Source organism: Myodes glareolus, chromosome 12, assembly GCF_982192425.1.
Source record: "Myodes glareolus chromosome 12, mMyoGla1.1, whole genome shotgun sequence".
Classification (NCBI taxonomy): Eukaryota; Metazoa; Chordata; class Mammalia; order Rodentia; family Cricetidae; genus Myodes; species Myodes glareolus.
This window is the reverse complement of record NC_142037.1, coordinates 29,616,601-29,642,131: the sequence shown is the minus strand read 5'-3', so window position 1 is coordinate 29,642,131 and position 25,531 is coordinate 29,616,601. Positions and strand designations below refer to the sequence as shown.

At 47.4% G+C, this 25,531-nt stretch overlaps 1 protein-coding gene across 1 annotated transcript; it reads left to right on the top strand.

Moving 5' to 3' along the window:
* On the top strand, window positions 1–25,120 carry C12H8orf74 (chromosome 12 C8orf74 homolog). Its single transcript, XM_048422163.3, has 4 exons — window positions 1–111; window positions 3,355–3,547; window positions 22,530–22,945; window positions 24,784–25,120. The coding sequence occupies exons 1-4, from the start codon at window positions 64–66 to the stop codon at window positions 25,021–25,023; spliced, it is 897 nt and encodes a 298-aa protein (XP_048278120.2). The 5' UTR covers window positions 1–63; the 3' UTR covers window positions 25,024–25,120.
* Window positions 25,121–25,531: the final 411 nt, after the last annotated feature.

Here is a 25,531-nt window from a genome sequence, read left to right as displayed (position 1 = left end):
CGGGATTCTGGGAACTGAGTCAGTTCCAGTGAGGTCTCCTAGCAACTGGGGGAAGCCAGGGCCATGGCACTCCTAACACCCCAGGGAGTGAAGGAAGTCTTCCAGTTTCAGGTGAATATCTGAGTTAGAGTCCTTTGCTCCAGTGGATGTAGTGGGGAGGGGGAGATGTCCCAGCAAGGATCGTGGACGCTGTCTTCTTGGGTGGCACTTCTAACATCTCCACACACCACCTCCCAGGGCACAATGGATGCTTGAGGCTGGAATTCTAGAGTCACCAGCCATGAGTCTGATGCAATGGGTGTTTGAGGATGGAATTCCAGAATCATAGCCTATTTGGGGCTCAAAGGAAAGTCTAGGCTATGAACCAGCCATCAGAGATGGGGGAGGAGAGGACAGTGCCTCCCAGCTGGTGCCAGGGGGCCCCAACAGCCCTCTAGAACTGTAACCCACATGTGAGGAAGGATAAAGGGGTTCTGGCTGATGGGAGCTGCAGGGAAGGACCGCATCATATAGAGACATGTCAACAGAAACTGCCAGGGGTTAAGAACAGGGCTCTAGGCCCATGAGGTCTGTCATTGATGGGCTTGGAGTTCCCCTAGCTGGAGTCTCCTCATCCTGCAGAGCAGACTTCTGTGTTCGGCAGGTCTCTATATCTTCTCATTTCTTACTGCTATGGAAGTGTTTTTTTTTCTTCTGAGACAGGGTTTCTCTGTGTAGCTTTGGAGTCTGTCCTGGAACTCATTTCTATAGATCAGGCTGGCCTTGAGCTCACAGAAATCCGCCTGTCTCTACTTCCCAAATGCTGGGATTAAGAGCATGCACCACCACCGCCCGGCCTTGAAGTGACTCTTGCTTCTCCTACTATACACCCCTCCTAGAAAGGCTATAGATGTGCCACTGAGGGAGAAGTCTACTCTGAAAGTCGTCTCAGTCTGCAAGAGAGCCTGGACAACCATCCAGCTAAACATCACCTCATTAAACCCCTTCTCTGCCAGCCATTTACACTCTCGTATGAATGTATCAGGTTAGCTAGCTGAAGTCTCAAAGAGAAAATTAACTTGTTTTAAGAAAAAGAAAATGGGAACTATAATTTAAAACGAGACTTGTTGGAGGTGCCTAAACCTGGAGCTGCATGGACTAGTGTCAGAATTCTCAAAGGAGTGCTAGTGCTAGTAAGAGTAAGTGGGGTTTAGGAGACAGTTCAGTTGGTCAAGGATTCTCCACATAAGCTCAAAGGACCTGACTGTGTCTGATCCCTGGAATATACTTCATAGATGGGTGATACCAAAGCTTTATAATGCCAACGATAGAGAGGCTGAGACAGGCCACAAGCCCAGACCACTTGGCCAGTTCCAGGCCAGTGAGAGGCCCTGTCTCAAAAACACGGGGAACTATGAGTGATGACTGACTCCTGAGGCTCCCCTCTGCCTTCCACATACACACTCACACATGTGTACCAACACACAAAGGAACACTGACATGGGAGCACACCCACACACGTGTACCCACACACATGGTGTAGCAGATGTTTCCCCTCCCCCCCATTTCTTTTTGAGTTTTTTTTTTAAGGTTTTTTGTTTTGTTTTGTTTGTTGTTAAGACAGGGTTTCTCTGTGTAGTCTTGGCTGTCCTGGAACTCGTTCTGTAGATCAGGCTGGTCTCGAGCTCACAAAGATCCGCCTGCCTCTGCCTCCTGAGTGCTGGGATTAAAGGCGTGCGCCACCACCACTAATTCTAGGCTTTTTCTTTTGGGTCACCAACCAGCTCCCAAATCACAACAGGGAGGCTTCCAGTTGGTTGTGAATGCTCAGCCTAGCTTAAGCTCATTTCTGGCTAGTTCTCTTTAACTTAAATTAACCTGATTCTCTCTATCTACCTTTTGCATCAGGGCTTTTACCTTTTTCTTTCTTGTTGTCTCTATGTCTGACTGGCTGGCAGCTGCGTGGCTTCTGGCCCCAGGCATCTTCCTCGTTCTCTTGTTCTTCTTTTTGAGTCTAGAGTTCTCCTCCTATTTTTTCACTCTGTTAACCCCACCTTTTCTTTCTCTGCCTAGCTATTGGTTGTTCAGCTTTTTATTAGACCAATCAGGTGCCTTAGGCAGGCAAAGTGAAACAGATGCAACACATCTTTACATAATTAAACACACATCCTTGCATTGTTAAACAAATGTAGTCTAAACACATTCCACATGCTAGCAGTGGTGGCACAGTCCTTTAATCCCAGCGCTCGGGAGGCAGAGTCAGGTGGATCTCTGTGAGTTCAAGGCCAGCCTGGTCTACAGAATGAGTACCAACCAGGACAGCCAAAGTTACACTGAGAAACTCTGTCTCAAAAAACTAAACCTAACAAACAAAAAACAAAACAAAAACAAATGTAACACATCTTTGTCTAGTTAGAATAATATTCCACAACACATGAGAGCACACCCACACATGTGTACTGACACACACAAGAGCACATTCACACATGTGTGCCTACACACATATGGGAGCACATCTATACATGCATACCCACATACTTGTAAGCACACCACACATGTGTACCTACACACACAGGAGCACACCCACACATGTGTACCTACACACACAGGAGCACACCCACACATGTGTACCTACACACACAGGAGCATACCCACACATGTGTACCTAAACACACAGGAGCACACCCACACATGTGTACCTACACACACAAGGTCACATCACACATATGTACCTATCACATGGAAGCACACCCAGACACACGCAAGAGCACACCTACACATGTGTACCAACACACAGGAGATCACCCACACACGTGTACAAACACAAATGGGAGCACACCCACACATGTACCTACTACATGGGAACACATTCACACACGTGTGTAAACACAAATGGGAGCACACCCACACATGTACCTACTACATGGGAACACATTCACACATGTGTACAAACACAAATGGGAGCACACCCATCCATGTACCTACTACATGGGAACACACACACACACACATGTGTACAAACACAAATGGGAGCACACCCATACATGTACCTACTACATAGGAACACACACCCACACACATGTGTACCTACACAAATGGGAGCACACCTTCACAGGTACCAACACACATGGGAGCACATCTACATATGTTTACCAACACACATGGGGGCACACCCACACATGTGTACTGACACACTAGAGCAGACCCAAAAGAACAAGTTTCCAGAAAGGGGAGGAACAGTTGTCTAGAAACCAAGCCTGATTCCTCCATGGGGGTCCCCACATTCCTGGTAATTCTCAGGATTTTTGTGTGGCTCCACAACAGTGTCATGCCCAGTAATGACATCGTCTCCTTTCCCTGTAACACACCCTGCAGAAACCCCAGGGGCGAGAGCACCTGCGGAGGCTCCTGAACTGGGAGAAGTTTGATGAGCTGAGGGATGCCCGCCGGAGCATCCTGCTGGACACCCTCTACGACAGCGTCATCTTTGCTGTGGGCAAAGGCTTCCCATGGGTCGAGGTGGTTCAGGTGGTCAAGTTCACGGAAGAGCTGCTCAAGGAGACCAAAGGTAAAGAGTGACACCGAGGGCAGGCGCACGGGAGCTCCCGGGAGCCGGTGATCTCTTGAGAGGCTCTGAAGCAGCACAGTCCCGGGCCCTGGTCCCCATGCCTGATCTTTGTGGCTGCAAATCCTGCACCGCTCCACACTGTGCTCGTGAACTAAGTGTGTCAGTCCCCTCCTTAGAGTCTTTCATGGACTCCCCCTTGCACCGTGGGATGGAAGGTTGTCCCCACAATGGGTTATGTTCCTCAGGAGGTGTCCCTTCTGCTGTGGACTGGTCACTGCAGAGCCATTACGGAAACATGATGGCTTAATTACAAAGCACAAATCTGTATTTCCCACCATCATTCCTCTGTGTGACTCACATCAATGTGTCTTCAGATTGCATTGTGGTAGCAGGTTTGGTTTTTAAAATTGCTATTTGAGTCACTGACTTCAATTTCATAAGGATATCCTTTGATGATTTTGGTTTGAGATTAGGACAAATTTTCCACTGGTTTCTAAAATGGCCAGGGACATACTTTGATAATTTTTTACTATGAATTTATTTGAAGCAAGGCTTCTCAGCATTGCAATATCAAAACATTAGTTGAGTCTGAAAAATGTTGAAGATATTCTATATTCTACAATATTAAATATTCATCTAAGATTTAATTTTTATATTTAAATAAACAAGTAAATAATCTCAATAATATGCATTCTTAATCTTTAATCAATAGTAAAACTACATCTGCTGGAAAATACTAAAAATGCAATACTCATAATTGGTAAATTGATTTGCATACCTATTTTCTTCACCTACATATCCAGAGTGGTATTACATTTGGAGGGCATGAAGCTGGGCATGGTGGTGAAACATCTTCATCTCAGCACTTGGGAGGTAGATGGGTCTCTGTGAGTATATGACCCAGCCTGATCTATAGTGTACATAGTGAGTCCAAGGCCAGCCAGGGCTACATCGTGAGACCCAGTCCCAATATAAAATTGGTGGGGTACAAAGGGGTCACAGGTGGAAAGCATTCAAGAAGTCATGCTTACAACACTTGGGGCCTGGGCTGAAGGTGGAAGACTCATAAAGCAGGGAGTTGTGTTACTGTCCCTCTGCTGCTGAAGGTTCACTAGTACAAGCTCACCTGTGCCCCCAACCAGCCACCCGTTAGGAACGCTGGGTCTTCTGCATGACCCGCTGGCTTCCATCACCGCCTTTGACTTCACTAGGTTGCTCATCCCCAGGTTGCCCAAGGCCAGCCCTGATCTTGATCCCCCTTATCTCTCCCCTCTGGTAACATCTGAGCCAGCCACCCAGGTTCGCTGTTGGGTTATGATCCAAATGCCCAAACTGCAAAAATTAGAAACTCTTAAAGGTTGATAGATTGCTTGTTGCACCAATGTGAGGACCTGAGCTGGGGTCCTCAGCAATCACTTAAAGGCAGGGCATTGTGCTAAATGTCCATAAGAGGTGTATGCCCCCCAGCACTTGGGACAGAGGCAGGGAGGATTCCTGGGACTTGCTAGCAAAATGGTGAGATCTAAGTTCAGTGAGAGCCCTTAACTCAAAAAACAAGATAAACAACTAAAAAAGACACCCAACATTAGTCTCTGACCTCCATACATGCATGTGTAGGCCAGCACACCACAAACACATGCCCGTGTACACATACACACACCACAGTCCACTTGGCTCTTCAAAGAGCTGACATCTCGAGACATTTCTCCTTCACAAAGGCGTATTGCAGTAAAGACATCTCTCTATCTACTGAGAAGATGTCAGCATCTTCACATGTACACAGCATCCGCTGTGACGATCACGCTCCAGGGACCAAATCCACAAAACAAGACACGAAGCAGATTAGAACCCTCCACACCACTTACACCTCGAGTATCTGAAACAAAGCAAAGCGAGGCAGACAGCATCACGAATAACAAAAAAATATCGTCATGTCAGCAACTTAAAATAGTAGGAGAAGAGTTAAAAGAATAAACAGAAAAAAATGCAAGCCAGGAACAGCATTTGTTATATTAAAATATTTAAACTGCCTGACTCAGACAGTCACTGACCACACTTTGAAGTCTTTTATCTTAGAGGGTAGCTGTTCTTTCCTCCTATAGATGCTAATATTTTTTATTGATTTTTATTGAGCTCTACATTTTTCTCTGCTCCCCTTCCTGCCTCTCCCCTCTCCCGTTCAATCCTCCCCCCAAATTCCCATGCTCCCAATTTACTCAGGAGATCTTGTCTTTTTCTACTTCCCTGTAGATTAGATCTATGCAAGTCTCTCTTAGTGTCCTCATTGTTGTCTAAATTCTCTGGGATTGAGGTTTGTAGGCTGGTTTTCTTTGCTTTATGTTTAAAAACCACCTATGAGTGAGTACATGTGATAATTGTCTTTCTGTTTCTGGGTTACCTCACTCAAAATAATGCTTTCTAGCTCCATCCATTTTCCTGCAAAATTCAAGCTGTCATTATTTTTTTCTGCTGTGTAGTACTCCATTGTGTAAATGTACCACATTTTTCTTATCCATTCTTTGATCGAGGGGCATGAAGGTTGTTTCCAGGTTCTGGTATGACAAACAAAGCTGCTATGAACATAGTTGAGCACAAGTCCTTGTGACACGAATGAGCATCCTTTGGATATATACCCAAAAGTGGTATTATTCCTGGGTCTTGAGGAAGGTTATTCTTAATTTTCTGAAAAATCAGCACACTGACATACAAAGGGGCTGTACCAGCTTGCATTCCCACCAGCAATGCAGAAGTGTTCCCTTTTCCCCACAATCTCTCCAGCATAAGTTGTCATCAGTGTTTTTGATCTTGACCATTCTTACAGGTGTAAGATGGAATCTCAGAGTTGTTTTGATTTGCATTTCTCTGATGACTAAAGATGTTGAGCATTTCCTTAAGTGTCTCTCAGTCATTTTAGATTCCTCTGTGGAGATTTCTCTGTTTAGGTCTGTACTCCACTTTTTTTAATGGATTATTTGTTCTTTTGATGATCAATTCCTTGAGTTCTTTGTATATTTTGGAGATCAGACCTCTGTCTGATGTAGGGTTAGTGAAGATCTTTTCCCATTCTGTAGGCTGTCATTTTGTCTTGTTGACCATGTTCTTTGCTTTACAGAAGCTTTTCAGTTTCAGAAGGTCCCATTTATTAATTCTTTCTCTCAGTGTCTATACTGCTGGGGTTATATTTAGGAAGTGGTCTCCTGTGACAAAGTGCTCAAGTGTACTTCCCACTTTCTCGTCTATGAGGTTAGTGTGGCTGGCTTTATGTTGAGGTCTTTGATCCATTTGGACTTGAGTTTTGTGCATGGTGATAGATATGGGTTTATTTTCATTCTTCTACATGTTGATACCCTGTTATGCCAGCACCACTTGTTAAATATGCTTTCTTTTTTCCATTTGATTATTTTGCTTCTTTGTCAAAAATCAGGTGTTCAAGGATGTGGGGATTGATATCCAAGTCTTCTGTTTGGTTCCATTGGTCTTCCTGTCTGTTCTTATGCAAATACCAGACTGTTTTCAGTACTGTAGCTCTGTAGTTGAGGTTGAAGTGAGGGATTGTGATACCTCCAGAAGTCCTTTTATTGTACAGAATTGTTTTGGCTATCCTGGGTTTTTTGCTTTTCCATATGATGTTCAGTACTGTTCTTTTGAGGTCTGTGAAGAATTTTGCTGGTATTTTGATGGGCATTGCATTGAATCTGTTGATTGCTTTTGGTAAGATTGCCATTTTTACTATGTTAATTCTGCCTATTCAAAAGCATGGGAGATCTTTCCACTTTCTGTTGTCTTCTTCAATTTCTTTCTTCAAAGATTTAAAGTTCTTGTCATACAAGTCTTCCACTTGTTTGGTTAGAGTTACTCTGAGATATTTTATCCTATTTGTGGCTATTGTGAAGGGTGTTGTTTCTCTGATTTCGTCCCCAGTCATTTTATCATCTGGAGGGCTACTGATTTTTTTTAGTTAATCTTGTATCCTGCTACATTACTGAAAGTGTTAATGAGTTGTAGAAGTTTCTTGGTAGAATTTTTGGGATCACTTATGTAAACTATCATATCATCAGCAAACAGTGAGAGTTTGAGGTCTTATTTTCCAATTTGTATCCCCTCGATCTCCTTTTGGTGTCTTATTGCTCTAGCTAGGACCTCAAGGACTATATTGAATAGATATGGAGAGAGTGGACAACCCTGTCTTGTTCCTAATTTCAGTGGACTCGCTGTGAGTTTCTCTCCACTTAGTTTGATGTTGGCTGTTGGCTTGCTGTTTATTGCCTTTATTATGTTTAGGTATGTTCCATGTATCCCTGATCTCTCCAAGACTTTTATCATGAAGGGATGTTGTATTTTGTCAAAAGCTTTTTCAGTGTCTAATGAAATGATCATGGAATTTTTATTTTTCAGCTTGCTTATATGGTGGATTACGTTGATAGATTTTCATATGTTGAACCATTCCTGCATCTCTGGGATCATGGTGGATGATGGTTCTGATGTGTTCTTGGATTCGATTTTCCAGTATTTTATTTAGTTTTTTTGCATCAATGAGAATGGTCTGTAATTCTCTTTCTTAACAATGTCTTTCTGTGGTTTGGGTGTCAGGGTAATTGTAGCCTCATAAAAAGTTTGGCAATGTTTCTTCTGTTTCTATTGTATGGAACAATTTGAGGAGTATTGGTATTAGTTCTTCTTTTGAAAGTCTTGTAGAATTCTGAGTTGAAACCATCTGGTCCTAGACTTTTTTTTTTTGGTTGGGAGACTTTTGATGACTGTTTCTATTTCTTCAGCAGTTATAGGTCTGTTTAATTGCTTATCTGGTCTTGATTTAATTTTGGTAAGTGATATTTATCCAGAAAGTTGTCCATTTCCTTAAAGTTTTCCAATTTTGTGGAGTGCAGGTTTTCGAAATATGACCTGATGATTCTCTGTATTTTCTCCGTGTCTTTTGTTATGCCCCCCTTTTCATTTCTGATTTTGTTAATTTGGATATTCTCTCTCTGCCTTTTGGCTAGTTTTAGATAAAAGTTTGGTTTGTCTATTTTGTTGGTTTTCTTGAAGAACTAACTCTTTGTCTCATTGATTCCTTGTATTGTTTTCTTTGTTTCTATTTGTTGATATCAGCTCTCAATTTGATTATTTCCCACCATCTAGTTCTCTTAAGTGAATTTGCTTCTTTTTCTTCTAAAGTTTTCGAATGTTCTGTGTAACATGAGGGGCCGGCTTATTGGGGTTTCTGTCCCATCCGGTACCCCACAACCGGCAAACACAAAGAAAGTCACACACAGGACTCCATAAGATTATAAACGGATTGGCTCATTAGGTCAGGCTTCTTATTAACTCTTATAATTTATGTTACCCCATTATCCTTATCTATGTTAGCACATGGCTCCGTACCTTTCTCAGCTGGGCAAGTTACATGCTGCCTCTTCGGTGGTCTGCGCAGGAGTGGCTGAGAGAACTTCTGCTTCCAGAATTCTCCTGTTCTCATTGCATCACCTCTACTTCCTGTCTGGTTTTCCCGCCTATACTTCCTGCCTGGCCAATCAGCGTTTTATTAAAATACATGATTGACAGAATACAGATAATTCTCCCGCACCAGTTCTGTTAATTCACCAGTGTGGAATTTTTTCCAGCTTCTTTATATAGGTGTTTAGTGCTATAAACTTACCTTGTAACACTGCTTTCATTGTATCCCATAAATTTGAGTATGTTGTATGGTCATTTTCATTGAATTTTAGGAATTTTTTAATTTCTCTCTTTATTTCTTCCTTGACCCATCGATGATTGAGGTGAGCATTGTTTAATTTCCATGTGTTTGTGGATTTTCTGGAATTAGTATTGCTGTTGACTTCTAGTTTTAAATCATGGTGATCTGATAAGGTACGTTGGGTTATTCCATTTTTTTGTATTTGTTGAGGGTTTTTTTTGTTACTGAGTATGTGGTCAATTTTTGAGAAGGTTCCATTAGGTGCTGAGAAGAAGGTATATTCTTTTCTGTTTAGATGGAATATTCTATAGATGTCTGTTAAGTCCGTTTGAGTTATAACATCTGTTAGTTCTCTTATTTCTTTGTTTATTTTTTATCTGATTGACCTGTCCATTGGTGAGAGGGGAGTGTTTAAGCCTCCCACTATTAGTGTGTGGGGTTTAATATATTATTTAAGCTTAAGAAGTGTTTCTTTTATATATGAGGGTGCCCTTGTATTTGGGGCATAGATGTTTAGTATTGAAATTTCCTCTTGATAGATTTTTTTCCTGTGACTAAGATGAAATAACCTTCTTTGTCTCTTTTGACTGATTTTAGCTTGAAGTCTATTTTGTTAGATATTAAGATAGCTACACCCACTTATTTCTTAGGTCCATTTGATTGGTATGCTTTTTCCCAACCCTTTAGTCTAAGATGATGTCTGCCTTTGAGGTTGAGATGTGTTTCTTGTCTGTAGAAGAAGGATGGATTCTATTTTTATATCCAATCTGTTAGCCTGTGCCTTTTTATAGGTGAGTTGAGTCCATTTACATTAAGGAATACTAATGACCAGTGATTGCTATCTCCTGTTAATTTAGTTTTCATTGTTGGTGGTGTTAATATGTGCGTTTTTCCCTTATTTGGGATTTGCTGCTATGAATCCATCAATTGTCTGTGTTTTTGTTGGTGTAGCCAACTTCTTGGGTTGGAGTTTTTCTTATAGTATTTTATAGAAGGCTGGGTTTGTTGATAGGTTTTCGTGAAATCTAGATTTGTCATGGAATATCTTGTTTTGTCCTTCTATGGTGATTGACAGTTTTGTTGGGTATAGTAATCTATGGTCTCTAATTGTCTGCATAACACTTGATCACGACATTCTGGGTTTCATTGTCTCTAATGAGAAGTCAGGTGTAATTCTGATAGGTCTACATTTATATGTTACTTGGCCTTTTTCCTTTGCAACTCTTAATATTTTTTCTTTACTCTGTATGTTTAGTGTTTTATTATGTCATGAGAGCACTTTTTATTTGGATCCAGTCTATTTGGTGTTCTGTAAGCTTCTTGTATCTTCATAGGCATATCTTTCTTTAGGTTGGGAAAGTTTTCTTCTATAATTTTGTTAAATATATTTTCTGTGCTTTTAAATTGAACTTTTCCTTCTTCTATACCTATTATTCTTTGATTTGGCCTTTTCATGATGTCCCATATTTCCTGGATATTTTGTGTTAAGTTTTTGTTAGATTTAATATTTTCTTTAACTGATGAGCCTATTTCCTCTATCATATCTTCAGTGCTTGAGATTCTCTCTTCCGTATCTTGTATTCTGCTTGTTCTGCTGTTCATGCTTGCATTTGTGGTTCCTGATCATTTTCTCATGATTTCTGTTTCTATAATTCCCTCAGCTTGTGGTTTCTTTATTGTCTCTATTTCAGTTTTCAAGTCCTGAATAGTTTCTTTCATATGTTTGATTTCTTTTTCTTGGTTTTCTTTAAGTGATTTGATGATGTCTTCCAATTTTATATGTCTTTTCCTCTTTTTCTTTAAGGGAATTTCTCATTTCCTCTTTAAGAGTTTCAAACATTCTCTTGAAGTTATTTTTAGGTCATTTTCTTCTGCTCCATCTATATTTTGTTGTTCAGGTCTTGCCATTGTAGGGTCTTTAGGTTTTACTGGTATTGTGTTGCTCTTCATGGTGTTGTGTGTGTTCTTACCTTTTCTACTCATTCTTTCCTCTAGTAGGTGAGGTTGGGGCTGTCTCAGATTCTGCTGAATAATCTTCTAGATTCACTATGCCAGTGAATCCAAAGCTCAGATGGTTGTTCCTCGTGGTACAGTCAGTGTCACAGTTCTAGTTACCCCATTGGTTACTCCTGTTCCTGGAGATAGCTCAGTGCTCCTGTGTTTTGCTCTGCTCCCTTGGAGTTTGCTGTCTCAGGCCTGGATTGCCTTCTGTACCCTGTCTCTGTAAATCCTAGTCTGGATCCCCTTCTGCAGAAGTCCCTGACTTGGAAATGGACCTGGAAAGGTTTCTAGCTCTGGTCTACTGCCTTAGATGTCCCAGGCTCGGTTGCGCTTGGACCCGCAGAGGACCTGCTTACTCCCTCAGAGGTTCCAGACTCAGGATCGGACCCACAGAGATTTCAGGTTCCTGCCTATTCCCTTTGATGTCCCAGACCAATGCCCTGACCCACAGAGGTCCTGGCTCAGGCCTACTCCCTCTGAGGTCCCAGACTCATGCCTGGCCCCACTGAGATCTTTGGTTCCTGCCTATTCCCTCGGAGGTCCCAGGTTCACTCATGCCCAGACTGGCAGAGGTCCTGGCTCAAGTCTAATTTCTGGGAGGTCCTAGCCTCATGCCTAGACCCAGCGGGATCCTGGCTTAAGTCTACTCCATTGAAGGTACCAGATTCAAATCTGGACCCTCACCGGTCTCTGGCACTGGCTCACTTGCTCAGTGGTTACTCCCCTGTACTTGTTCTGGTGGAGATCACTGACTCTGAATCTGTTGCTGGCTCAATCCTGATCCCCCAGTGTCCCGGGACTATGTTGGCTCCAGGGACTGAATTTGCTCCTGGCTTCTGCTCCCGGAGGAGCTTGTCAGTGCTAATATTTTTGAAATTTTTCTATGTTTTGAGATAAACCAGACAAACATTCTCCATTCTATTATCCTCCCTCCAGTGCCATGGCTTGATGTTGTTTCTTGGGCACAGAAATCACCCTATGCACCCTCCGATTTGGATCAGGTGGAACTGGCAGTCCAATAGCAGTGCCCTTGCATAAACATCTTTTTTTTCCCTTTTCCACATACTTATTTTTGAAGCAATTGATCAGCGCACTAGCTTCTTCAAGCGAACCCGCCTTCTTTTATTAGGAGCTCCTGGAGTCTCACCAGCAGAGGGAACACCAATATAGACAGAGGGTGTGTTTGTAAACTCCAGCTTTGTCTCTGTACCCCCTTGGCCAGTCACACTGCTGGAGGTTCTGTCAAGTGCATTGGGCCAAGTGAAAAGCTAATGGTCCAGAATAAGGTGCCAGGACAAGGCATTGTGTATTTTCCCTTCACCTGCAGATGGGCTCAGGCTATGGATCAGCAGAAAAGAAGTCCAGGAAATCTCTGCGTGCCTTCTAACCCAGCTGCTGTAGGCCGTGACCTCTCCTGGCACACCTGCACACAAGCACCTATCTGGATGAGTGTCAGAGCTGTGCACTGTCCTGATGAGGGCACTCCTACCCTGCATCCTGCCCCAGCCCCTCCTAGGTACATCACAGCTATGACAGGCACTGGCATCGGACGCAGTCAGTGGGGGCCACAGGCCAACACCATCAGAGTTTCTGTTCCGGCTGATATCCATGCTGGTTGCCACTCTTCTTGGCAGGTGGCTTCCCTGGGGTGCTTTGTTGTGGCTAACCTAGGCTAAGGATGGTTGTATTTTGTTTGCACGACAGATGAGGACCTTGGCAGGCAGTGTTTAAGGAGGGGTTGTGTTTGCACAACCGTGATTCAGAGCCCTGCCAGGATGGCTGCCAGCTCAGCTTATCTCCTTGCCCAATCGAACCCAGCACTGGGAGGGAAATGGCAGCCCTTTATTCAAAAGCATAAGCTGATTTCGTCCTGGAAAAAGGGCTCCCAGGATCTTCTGGCCTCAATTCCAGGCTCTGTGCTTGGCACCTTCTTGGGTCAGCCTCCGGGAAGGCTGGGAAAGTCACATCCAGCTGGCCTAGGGTGAGATCACCAACCATAGGGTCAAGGGGCAGGGTTCTTCCAGTCTCCCACATCCTGGTTGGGAGAGAATGGCAGGAAAGGGCAGGCTTTATGTTCTGTACCCAAGCCATAGGGGACTCGGGAGAAAAGAGGGAACCTAACATGCGGCTGCTCAGGAAGCCATGGGCAGGAAGGAAGGGATGAAGGGGGTTGAGGCAGCCTGACCTACCTCAGTTCCACTCTGCAGCCCTTGGCCTCTGTTTGCCTGGAGGACTCTTCCCAGCCAGCTCCCTACTTCCACATCTTATCACCATGACAATGTGGATGCATGAAACTGGAAGACACCCCTGTCCGATTGCCTGGTCACAAAATCCCGGCGCCAGTAGCAAGGCAGCCTGGAGGACCAGCTAACAGAAGCAGAGCAGAGTGTGTCATGATCCTGGCATCCGTAGCTCCACCCATGCCACTCCTGATGCTCCAGGAAATGTCACTAGGCCACCACAGGGTGGGAAGACAGCCACCTGCCTGTCCCCAGCAGCCCAGACCTGGAGTAAGCAGTGAGTCACCAGGCTACCCGGCATGGCTCTTCCACCCAGGGTACTCATGGCCTTGCAGAAGTTCTGTACCCTTACCACCACCCCTTGCAACACCCCCAGTCCAGCAAAGCAGAGAGCAGGTGACAGACCGAGCAGGGGTACCCTCAGACCAGGCCAGGATGGAGGCGTTAGAGCGAGGTTCTTTGCCAAAGTTTCCTCCAAGCCCATTGGTGGAGATACAGAATGTTTCTTGGGACAAACTGGCAACTCTCGCTTTAGAGTTTCCCCTGGGTGGATAGGATGCCTCTGGCCACACTTGAAAGTGCCATAGGCAACAAGAATCAGCATCATGTATACACCTGCTTCCTTACTGTTCTGGAGGCTGCAAATCCAGGAAGAGTTGTTGGCAGGCTGCTTGTTCCTAAGACTGCTCTCGTTGGCCTCCAACTGCCGCCACCCTCCCCCCCATGTCCTCCCGTGGTCCCCTTCTGTCCATGTCCACTACTTCCACCTAAGGCCCCACTCAGACTCCATGGCTTCATTTAACCCCCAGCTACTTTAAAGACCGGATAGCCTCCTCCCAAAACACCATTCTGAGGTCTTTGGGGGTGGTTAGGTGTCCAGGGCATAAATTTGAAGAAGCCAGGTGTGGTGACATATGTCTATCTTCTCAGAACTTGGGAGATTGAGACAGAAGCCATCCTGTACTATATACCACAAGAGTCCATATTAAAAGGAAAACAAGAGCAGTTCGGGGTGGGTGAGGGTGGGGTACAACTCAACCAGTATGCAGAGTGAGGTCACAGCTAACTATGTCAACAAGCCTGCCACAGACGCATTCTCCTTCCCTGGCCAGACTGTCTATCCTGCCAAGGGTGACTATGAAAAGTCTAGCCTTCCCTGTGACATCAATAATCTCCCCTATGGCCTGGTACGAGAGTAGTGTTTCAAAGGTGAGATGCTGTGACCCAGAGAGATTAACTTTCCTAAGAATGCTCCTAGGGTAAGTGAGTTCAGGATTTGAAACCAGGACTCTGTCTGACTCAGGATCCACACCCGACTTGGTGACTTTGCATTTTGATCAAGGACCTGAGCACCTGGGGTGTAGGCGGGCCTGAGAGGTAGAGAGGTAGCCGAGAGAGGCCCCCGCCTCAAGAGGGATAGGAAGCTGGCATGCAGGAAGAAGAAGCACCTAGGAGGGCCAGGTAAGCTGCCCTGGAGTGCATTCCTAACTGGGTCACCTTGAGTTACAGCCGGAGCCTGGACTCTGGTCCCAGCCACCAGCAGGAGGGCTCCAGTGGGGTTCGTGTCTCAGCCCAGACTGAGAGAGTAACCTGTGTCTGCCAGCTGTCTAGGCCACCTATGAACGAATGTCAGTCCTTCATCTCTTGACTGTGACCATCTGCCATCTTTTTCCTGCCCTTCCTCAGCCAGTTGAGTCTCTAGCATCCCGGGAAAAGGTGCTGTATAAAGTAGCTGATTGGCAGGCTGGGTACAGAGTCAGGTCCCTGACATAGGAGGATTATTTGGTTGTTTCCATCTCAGGCTGGGGAACAGTTAAAATGATGGGGTTGCAGAGTCACGGCTCCCTAAACTGTGGTACACTGCTGAGCATGGCTCCCAGCACCCACTGTAGCCCACTATGGTTCTGAGGACCATCAGCTCCATGGAAATCCTCACAGCCTCTTAGAGTGAAAAGGGACCCAGGAGGTCACGTGATCTACCCCTAACTCATCCAACAGCACATTTTAGAATCCTCTAGCACCCATGTCCCACATCCCATGTCCCACCATACATTAGGTGAGTATCAAAAAAACAGAATGGCGGTCACCATCTAGTACTCAGGGCCTGAAGGTGGTACCCCACCTCTAGAGAACCAGATAGATTCTAGATTATCCCCAGGGAGGTGCTGATGGAGACCTAAAGAGAAAGGAGAGGGTGAACACACAGAAATACATTATTTTTCGCTATGGGAAGCCCTGGATAGTCACTGTCTTCGGATCTGACAAGGCAAAATTTTTATTGGCTCCATTTTCCAGATGAAAGCACTGATTTCTAAGAGTCACCTGTACAAGCGAGGACATGCTGTGACCAGGTGTGAACTACATCTCCGTGAGTCCTCAGCCTGGGCTCTCACGGATTCACTGAGCTGCTCTGTGGAGAAGCCAAACTCTGAGCTCAGCTCCCAGTGTCAAAGCCATCCTGGGCTCAGTGGGGAACTCACTGGAACTGCCAGCCAAGGAGGCGGAGATCAGTGAAAGGCTGTCACTCCAGTCTGAAGCCCAGGGCATAGGGGAAGTCTCAGCCTGGCAGTCTGGGAAGATCTTGATGGTTCTTCTCCAGGGGTTTTGGAATCAGAACGCCCCTCTCTTGTGCCTGCAGTGCCACCGGCCTCCGCAGAAGGGGGGCTTCCTGTGGGGACATCTTGCTCTAAAGAGAACGGGAGCCAGCATCCCAGACAGCCAGAGATAGTCAGGTGACATAGAGACAGAGCCAGGCAAAGGTGGAGAAATATCAGAGCCGTCATCTCCAAGTGCTGTGTCTCTCTGGCCATTGGTCAGCAGGGCAGACCCAGCACACACACTCAGGGCAACAGAAGAACGGTGTCTCCTGCCCCAACCTAGACCTTCCTTTCCTCAGGAACTGTGGCCAGCTACGTTCAGAGACACTTCTGACCACAAAAAGCTACAGGGTCAAGGGAAAAGAAGTAGAAATAGCTCCCTTCCCCAGGTTAGGAGTTGAAACAAACTCCAGGACCAGACCATGGTCCCTTGGCTGGGACAGGTACCACCCTTTTTCTGGACCTCAGTTATCCACCTTTAGAACAAGAACCTTTGGTCTAGAGAGATGATCTACCCCCAAAGAGATCTGAAAGGCATTGCATTTGCTCCTCCTTGTTGATGTGCTCTTGACTGAGCGCATTAGCATATTCAGGCTGCTCAGTATCCTTGCATGGGTTTATTTTCAAGGTCCTTGGCTCAGACCATGCATCGTTGATATATAGTACCTACTGCAGAATGGCCTTTAGAAATCTGAGAGAGTTGAGGTCCTTTTTGCATCTACGTCTAAGGGTTTGCAAAGAGAGCTTGAAGTCACTTGGAGACGAGAGACTGGTGCTGAATCTGCAAGAGGCTGGTGCTGTATTTGGACTCTGCCATTCATCAGCTCTACATCCTTGACCGAATCTCTCAGCCTCTCTCTGAGACTCAATGTGCCCTGTGGATACATAAGGATGAGCCTCCCTGAGCTGAGAGGGGTTTGGGAACCCAAGGGGCACAGGTGCATGTGACGCGATGCTTTTGGATCCTCCAACCCTGAGGTGAACGCCGCCTTGGTCGTCACTACAGAGGTTCCTGGCTGCTGGGGAACACAGAAGGGAGCTTGGTGGAGACCGCAGGCCTGGCTTCGTGCTCAGGTACTAAGAAAGTCACGTTGTCAGGTTGTGTCCTGGCTTGACTCTTCTGCCTTGGATCCAAAACAAGGCAACCAGACCATCTTGTCGGAGACACCTAGGTCACCCGGTGCCCATCCAGAAAGATCAGTCCCTCTTCGCCATTTCTGTGTCCTCCGCACATTCAGATCGGGCTCACCTCCCGTGCTGCTATGGAGATGCCAGCACTCCCCTTCCAGGTCCTTTTTGCCCAGTGCTGGAGCAAGCACACATCTTGTGTTGCCATCGGCAGATCCTCCTCCACACCCCTCTTCCATCATTCTTCTCCTCCTCCACGCTGCTCCTCCTCACAGGTGTGGGCCTCCAGGGGTTTGGGGACAGACTTCAGGAAGTTCCCAGTGGCCAATGCAAATGAAGGCCACTCCCTGTTATTGAAGAGCAATGTGCAGGCCCAGCTCTGCCTGCCTCTACCAGAGACTTCTACCGCTTAATCCCTCGGTGCTGAGTCACTGGGACGCAGGGAGCAGAGTGTGCAGCTCATGGCAGCGAGGGACGAGGTCTCCTGAGCCCAGGCAGTATCTCTGGTAGAGTTCAAATTCAGCCAGTTGACCAATTTGACCAGTCAGATTCTTCCCATTGACCCAGGCAAAGGTTGCACTATCTGTCAAGAAAGCCGTACGACAAATCGTGGGAAGATCGGCATATGATGGGGCCTCACAGATGTTGTGTGTGGCTGCTGAGGATGCAGAGGGTGGGATGGCCTTGGAGAAAACAGCAGACACGGCCACCCACATAGGGGGACAGGTTCCCCACCCTGTGTACCGCCAGGCCAAGGCAGGCTGCACGCAGAACAGAGTAACCTTCTGGCAGGTTCACTGTGAGGAGCCTAGAGGAGTCCTGATGGGTCCCCTCGTGACTGTTCACACACAGGCCAGCTTTCATGGACAGAAACAATGTCTTCCTGGTAGTCCCTCTACTTGGCTATCATCTCAGTCTGAAGCCTGCTCAACCTCTTGCTTCTTGTTTTTGCTTCCCTACCCCCGAGGGGGTTATCTTGGAGGAACATAAGGATTCTATGCTACAGGAACCCCTTCCCGCCTTTTCTTCAGCACCCATCCATCCTCTGTCCAGCCCCTCTGGACTCCCCGCCTTTCTCATCCTGGGCCCCGCATGGACAGCGGGTATTTATCCATGCACCCTCCATTCTTGCTTAGGTAATTTTCGCATACCTGTGCCCTCATCTTTGCCCACACCTGCTCCCAAAGCCAACACTGCCTAGCCCACATCGTATTCAACCACTACCACCCCCTCCAAAAGCAGAAGCGAATCTGCCAATATGCCTACGAATATGAGCAGCCCAGACCCACGCATATGTCGAAAAGGCCCCAACAGCGGGTAGGTCACCCAGAAGTGAATGCCGAGGGTGGAGGCTCTGCATGTATTCTTGCTGGTTGCCCTTCATCCTGCTCGGTAGCCCCTCTGCCGGAGGCTGGGATCCCGTGGCTCTGATCCCAGATACAAGGAAGAAATACTAAAAGAAACCTGCCCTGGGAGCCAGTCTTCATCTTCTGATGTAGATGGGGCATGGCTGTGTGTGGGGGGAGCTATCTGCATCCCAGAAAGTTCCTAAGGATTCTAAAATGTAGGGCTGAGAGGGCACAGACAGGGGCTCCCACTGGGTCTAGCCCTTCCTTTCCACTGACCAGGATGTATGTGATGTTCAAGAAACCCAGACAAAGAAATTTTAATTTAATTTAATTTAAGGATGAGGGCCATTGGTGGAGCTTGGTTAAAGCTCAGATACTTTTTGTTGCATTGAAAGTGCTTCCCTCTGACTCACTGGGAGTTTTGATAAACCAACGTGCAAGAGATAGGAATCTAGTCCCATTCTGTACGTGGATTCCTAGATTTGTGAGCATTGTTGACTGGAGGAGTTGTCTTTTCACCAATGTATTCTTTTAGAGTCTTTTGTTCTAGCTGCCTGGGTTTCTGTCTGGGTCCTCAGTCTATCCTGTTTCTGTCTCATGTGGCTATTGTAGAGTTAAAGTCATACATGTGCAGAGGACATGAAAACGGAAACAATACTGACTAGGGGGCTGATGGAGAGGAAAGGATGAGGGGGGAAGGTCATAGAGTATGGGGGTTATTTAAGGTGCATTATGGACTTGCATGAAAATACCCTTATGTGGCTCGTATGATAAGATTTTTAAACTGAAAGAGGAAAGAAGACTAAGTGTGTGTGTGTGTGTGTGTGTGTGTGTCAAAGGAGCACAATAGAACGGCAAGACAGGAAGAGGCCAGGAAATCTGAATGATGTTAGGATTTGAACATGGAGCGTCTGCTACAGGTTTTTATTTTGAGTACTTAGTCCCAGGTCTGGCCCTGTTTTGTAGGCTGTGGTGTCTCTAGGAGGAGTAGATTGGGTGGAAGTGGTCATGAGGAGAGAGCCTTTGAGGGGACGCCTGCCTCTGCCTCTGGGTCCATTCTCAGCTTGCTTCGAGAGCCTCCACCATATCTGACAGCCTCGGCGACAATACTCACACACCACTGACTGTCCCGTTCCACCATCCCCTTCCCACTGTGCGGAACTAAAGCTGTAAGCCCAAAGGCAATGGACAAAGGTGACACACCAGCCCAGGAGGGCACAGCAAGAGGGAGCTGGGTTGGCTTCTGGACCCAGGCCGGTAGCAGATGAGGGGCCAAGCTGCTCCTCAGAGGGCAGGTACTCCCTTCCTTGTGCTCCCAGGGGATGCTGCTGTTATCCATCAGCTGTCCTTGCAGTGGAGGAGTCTTCCCTACTCAGACACCCAGATCTGACAAGAATAGGGCAGCAAGGGACACTAGGCATTGGTAGAGTCACTGTTCCCAAGGTGCTGCCAAGAACCTCGGGTTGGTGAGCCAGACCTGCACCTGCTCCCAGACAGTCCTCCAAATGCACCATTCTCTCCATCATGGCCTATTGCTCCCGCTCACAGCCATCCCGCTCTCACGCCAAGAACCCATTTCTGCTCACCTCCAGCCTGCTACTCAGATGCTCCAAATGTCTCGTGCTGAAAACAAAGCCCATGGGTCCCTCCCATCTGCTTGCTGTCTACTTTTCCACCAACAGTTGCTGCCATCTATCTGCCTTTACCATTTTTGGACCCAAACTTGCTCCAACCTGGACCATACTGTTTGCCCAGCTTTCTCTCTCCGTCCTAAACTGACTGTCCTGCCCCTGCCTAGCTCTGCCCCTTTCGGCCAGAATTAAGCCACTTGCCCAACCCCCTCTGCTCAGAGAGCTCCCCTCCGAGTGCTCCTCTGGCCCAGTTCTCTTTTTCCTTGTTGAACAACATGGCAATGGCTTCTCTTATCCACACTTCACGGCAGGGATGTGTGCACCTCAACGGACAGACGGTGGATGCTCATAGACTCAACAACAGTTGACAGATTTACCTTGTGAAAGGGGAACGGAGGGAGCTCAGAAAGGAAAGCAAGACAAGATGGGGACGCAGGGAGGGAGGAAGACAGGAGGGAGAGAGAGAAGGGGAATTCAGGAAGGAATAGTGAGAAGAGGGAGGAGGGAGAGAGGAGGGAGGGAGGAGGGAGTCATAGAGGCAGGGAGGAGGGAGGCAGACTTTTCTCAAATGACTAGCACAACTCTTCCACCCCTGTAGCATCTGCGCCTTGCTCCCCTGTAGCTCCAGCAGAGGTGGATGAGTATTTTAGCTCACAGGGTCCTCCAACAAGCCTTTGAAGTAAATATATGCAGCCCTCAACTTGACATTCAAACCAAAGCTGTCCCAGCTAGGGTGGGACAGAGTGTCTTGGGCCTCCAAGTCAGGACCTTCCCTGGAGACAGCAGCATAACTCTCAGCGCTGAGTCTGTTCTACTCTGAATGAAGGGGTCTGCCTGCGCCAGGCTCCAGCCTATAGCCAGCTCCCTTCCCCACTCACCTGCAGAGACCAGACATTAACAATTTCAATCTGAAATGTTCCCTAAAGACTTGTGTTTGGACTCACTGCCCAGTGAGTCCTGTGCACTCTTTAGGCAGTGGGGCTAAGGTACTAAGCTTGTACCTCTAAAGGTGGTCTTCAATGTCTGCCCCAGCCCTGGACACTATATTCTTCCTGGTCCACTATCACATGACTCGCATCTGCCTCAGGCAGAAACTGTCACAGATAGAGCCTCTCTACCTGGCCTTCCACGCCTTCCCTACTGTGACAAATAGAAAGCCCTCCAAAAACGTGTTGAAAGACAACAAGCCCTTCTTCCTTTCAGTTGATTCTGTTGGTCTTGGTCACAGCCACATAAATGTAAAAATACACCGGACAATGTCCCCAGCATGTATTAAGGAGGCTTTCAGCAAAGCAGGGCCCTGTCTACCTGCTGTTTCTAAGGCAACATTGCCTCATCTCCTGGTCCTTGGGGTGAGGAGATGACGGTCAGTATTCCCACATAGAGCAACAGAGCCTTTTGAGAGCACAGAGTGAGTGAGGAACTAAGGTAGGGGGCTTTCAGCACCACCCTCCAGGCAGAGCCAAGTCACCCCCTGTAGGAGATGGGGGAGGGCAGAAGTGAGAACTCCCCTAAATCAGGGAAATAAGGAAGAGATATGCAGAGGAGTCACTCCAACTTCGGGAAAAAGCACTTGATTTTCGTGGCCGCTAACCGACGTGGCTTCTCAGTGTATGTGGCCCAGTGGTCTCCTGCAAAGGAGGGCAGGAGAGCTATGAGCAAGTTCAGTGTTTAGCCATAGGGCTGTGAGAACAGGTTCTCCTGGCTGTAGGAGGGCCATGTTCTTAAGTCATATCTTGACCTTTTACCCAGGACCTGCACAGTCTTCTGCCATGACTCTTTGGGTACCAATTCCTGTGTCAGGTCCAGACAGCCTGGATGGAGGTCTGCCTCCATCCATTGCCTGAGGCGACTAGAGGGTTTGGGCAAGGGAAGGGACAGGAGAGAATGCTCCCTCTCTGAGTAGTGACATCCTTGGCGCTGTTCTCATAGCTGACTCTCTGTGTGAGGTCAACACTATTTGTCCAACTCTGTCCCAAGTCCCCAGTATAAAGGTTACCTGGATACATCTTCAGCCACCTTCTTTCCCACAAACAGCAGAAACCCCTTGGTACTCCCTTTTCCCCATCCTGAGGAATCTGAAGTTGAAGCAAGTCAGAGCAGAGTTGAAAGACAGACGGATGGAACAGTCCTATAGGGAAAACACCATAAATACAACTTACTGCAGAAGATCCGTCTTTGGCTTCCCGGAAACCAAAATAAAGTGGGAAATGGGATGCACCCCTGAGCTCTTGGGAGCTAATGAATGGCTGGAGAAGCAGAGTCGGGATGCAGGTTCTGAGGTTGGACCCAGGTTCACAGTCCAATTTATACTCTGTTCCCTATGCCTCTGTACTTCCAGGCTGCTCCATCACGGAGGCTGTGGCAGTCCTAGGGAACAAGCTCCGAGATTATCAGAAGCAGTTCAACGTCACCCACCTGCTGGCCCTCTGTGACTATTTCCACAACACCTTCATCCGACACTATCGACTCTACCAGTATGTCCTGAGCCGGGACCAGGAAGTCAACCTGACCGTTGCCCACGTGCAAATGTGTGCGCCGCCCCAGCCCCTGCCACTGACAGACGGCACAGATCGGGATGTGTGGAGTCATGAGCAGCAGGTGGCTGAACTGAGCACAGCTGAGGCCCAGACGCGCACAAACATGTTAATGCTGAAGGAGACGCTGAGCCTGGAGCAGGCACACAGGCTGCAGAAGGCCTTCGGGGTCGAGGAGGCTCCAGGGCAGTTGCAGCCCCGTCCGACCTTGAGGAGGGAGGTGAGGCTCTGCCTGCCAGCCCCAGGATCTCTGAGACACAGCAGACTCGGCTAACACACAGGCCTCCTTCACTGTCTGCCCTGGTAGTGGGGACAGAGTCCCATATGGGCATCTAGCATCTATCTCCCACAGACTTGGCATGCACATCCTTGAACAGTGTCCCTGCAGAGTAGAAACTCATGCCCCCATTTTCGTGATGACAATAATGAGGTTAAAGAACGTCATTTGCCTCATGCCTTCAAGGTACTGTGAAGTCGAGTTCACAGTTAGTAGAGGCCTGCAGACCTTGAAGTCAGGGGTTTTCCCTCCGTGTCATTGACTGGTGACAGATTCCACTGAGAGAGTCACAAAGGGAACATGAACCTTTGAGCTGCCCTCTGTCTGCAAACAGAATAGTCCTCATGGAGACCTAGGGAAGGTGTGTGAGTGGCTGGCCCAGAGAAGACTGGAAGGGCTGAGTGTGCGTGTGTGTGTGTGTGTGTGTGTGTGTGTGTGTGTGAGAGAGAGAGAGAGAGAGAGAGAGAGAGAGAGAGAGAGAGAGAGAGAGGGAGAGAGAGAGAGAGAGAAGCATAGACACAGCAGGAGAGGTAGTTGCAAGATTGTATCGAAGGGGTCCTGTCCTGTTTGTTGTTTGGTTAGTTTTGGCTTCTGGTATGTGGCCCAAAGTATTCCCCATGAAGTTCAAAATGATATTTGAGAAACTGCTAAAATAATAACCCAACAGGCTGGATGATACTCATCCAGGGTTAAGGCTCCTGATACATAGTAACAGGACAAGACATGCTAAGTACATTAAGACATCTCAAGTAGGCAGTCAGGCATGGTGGTGTGCACCTATGATCTACTACTCAGGAGGTGATGGTAGGAGGATCAGGAGTTCAAGACCAGCCTTAACTACATGAGACTCTGTCACAAAACAACAACAGCAGACATTCAATGGGGGTCCAGGAAGCTTAGTGACAGCTTGTCTCCAGGTTCTTAAAGGACCGTGCTCTAGGATACTGTGGAGTCTGTAGCTAGGGCAGGAGAGGGCTGCCGAATACCAGCTCCTGTCCTACCATGCCTTTCAGTTCCCTTTTAATCTTCCATGGGGCTCTCCAGAAAAGTTTGGGAGCCCTGGCAGTAAGCCCGAGAAAGGCATTCAACAACCATTACCACAGGGAAAATGAGCATCTTTGTAGCATTCAGTCCTTCTCTAAAGATCTGGAGAAGAACATGAGTTTTATATTGAGATAAAATCCAAGGAATATTCTGGAGTAAACTGGATACCAGATTTTAAGTATGTATTATAAACAATATATATCCCAATGTTTATCCCTCTTCACTCCCAGATATCATACATAACTTCTCTGTCATAGCTCTAGAATACTATAGGGTCAGGAATGTGAAGGGAATCACAGTGTGTCATGCTAGGATGGAAAATGGGGGTTGAGCTCATATTCTTCCTGTCGTGGACTGGTCCAAAGTTAACCCCATTCTCTAAAGTTCTGCCTGTCCCCTCCAATGAAGTCACCAGGACTGTGCGATGTAAGGACAGTAGAGAGGTGGGAGGAGCTCACTATGGCCATGTGGAGCATGACTTGGCCCTGGCCTCTGGTCCCAGAACCATGTGAGGGGCAAATGACACACAAACACACACACACACACACACACACACACACACACACACACACACACATGGAGATTGCTCCCCAGTACTTGACCGGGGAAGGGAGAGAGCTGGTGGGTAGGTGGCGACGTCCACAGAGGAGGGCCACCACTCTGGGGAGCCACAGTTGTCGGTGGGAGGATGGGCTTTGGCTGTCCTCCAAGCATGCTCACGGGTGTGTGTCCTGCAGGCTCTGGAGCGTCTGGTCAGCGAGGCCATCCATATCCAGATCGCATGCCTGCAGGAGCTTCTACAGTACGAGATCCAGGCGGCCTTTGACATCCTGGACCTGAGGCTGCAGAAGAAGACACTGAGCCTCAGTGCTCCTCCACCCCTGCTTCCCTGTATCACCGCTGGCCAGGCGGCCCTAGAGGACTCTCCTAAGGCTAGTAAAGCCAATAAAGGAAAGAAAGGCAAAGCTAAGAAGTAGGAGGCCGATGACTACCGCCTAAGGACCTGTGAGAGAAGTAGCGTGGACATGCTCGGCATAGACCAGAGGCTCCTAATGATTAAAAGAAACAAAGCCACTCTTGTGCTCTCTCTGTCTTGGAAACCACTGTGTGGTTGGAAAGGGTAGCTAGGCCAGACCTTTCTTTCAGTGGGACCACAGAGGTCTCCTGAGCAGAACACGCCCTGGGTTTCTCCTTCCCTGGATGTACATGTGGTGTAAGGTCTTACAGAGCATGCCGGGAGAGAGATGGAGCAAGGTCAGGTAGGTCAGCCACCCAGAGACAGAGCTGAAGAAAGGACAGCCGGCGCTCAAGGCTTCTGGGTCTGGGCTCTTTCCCTGGGGCACTGTGCCTTCATGCAGACATCTACCCAAGCTTTCTGCCACTGGTTTGACAGGGGGCGATAGCACACCTCCATAAGTAGACCACCAGCCCAGCCAGGTTCAGCCAATGGAGCACCCATCAAACCAGCCTGGAGGGGACTGATTC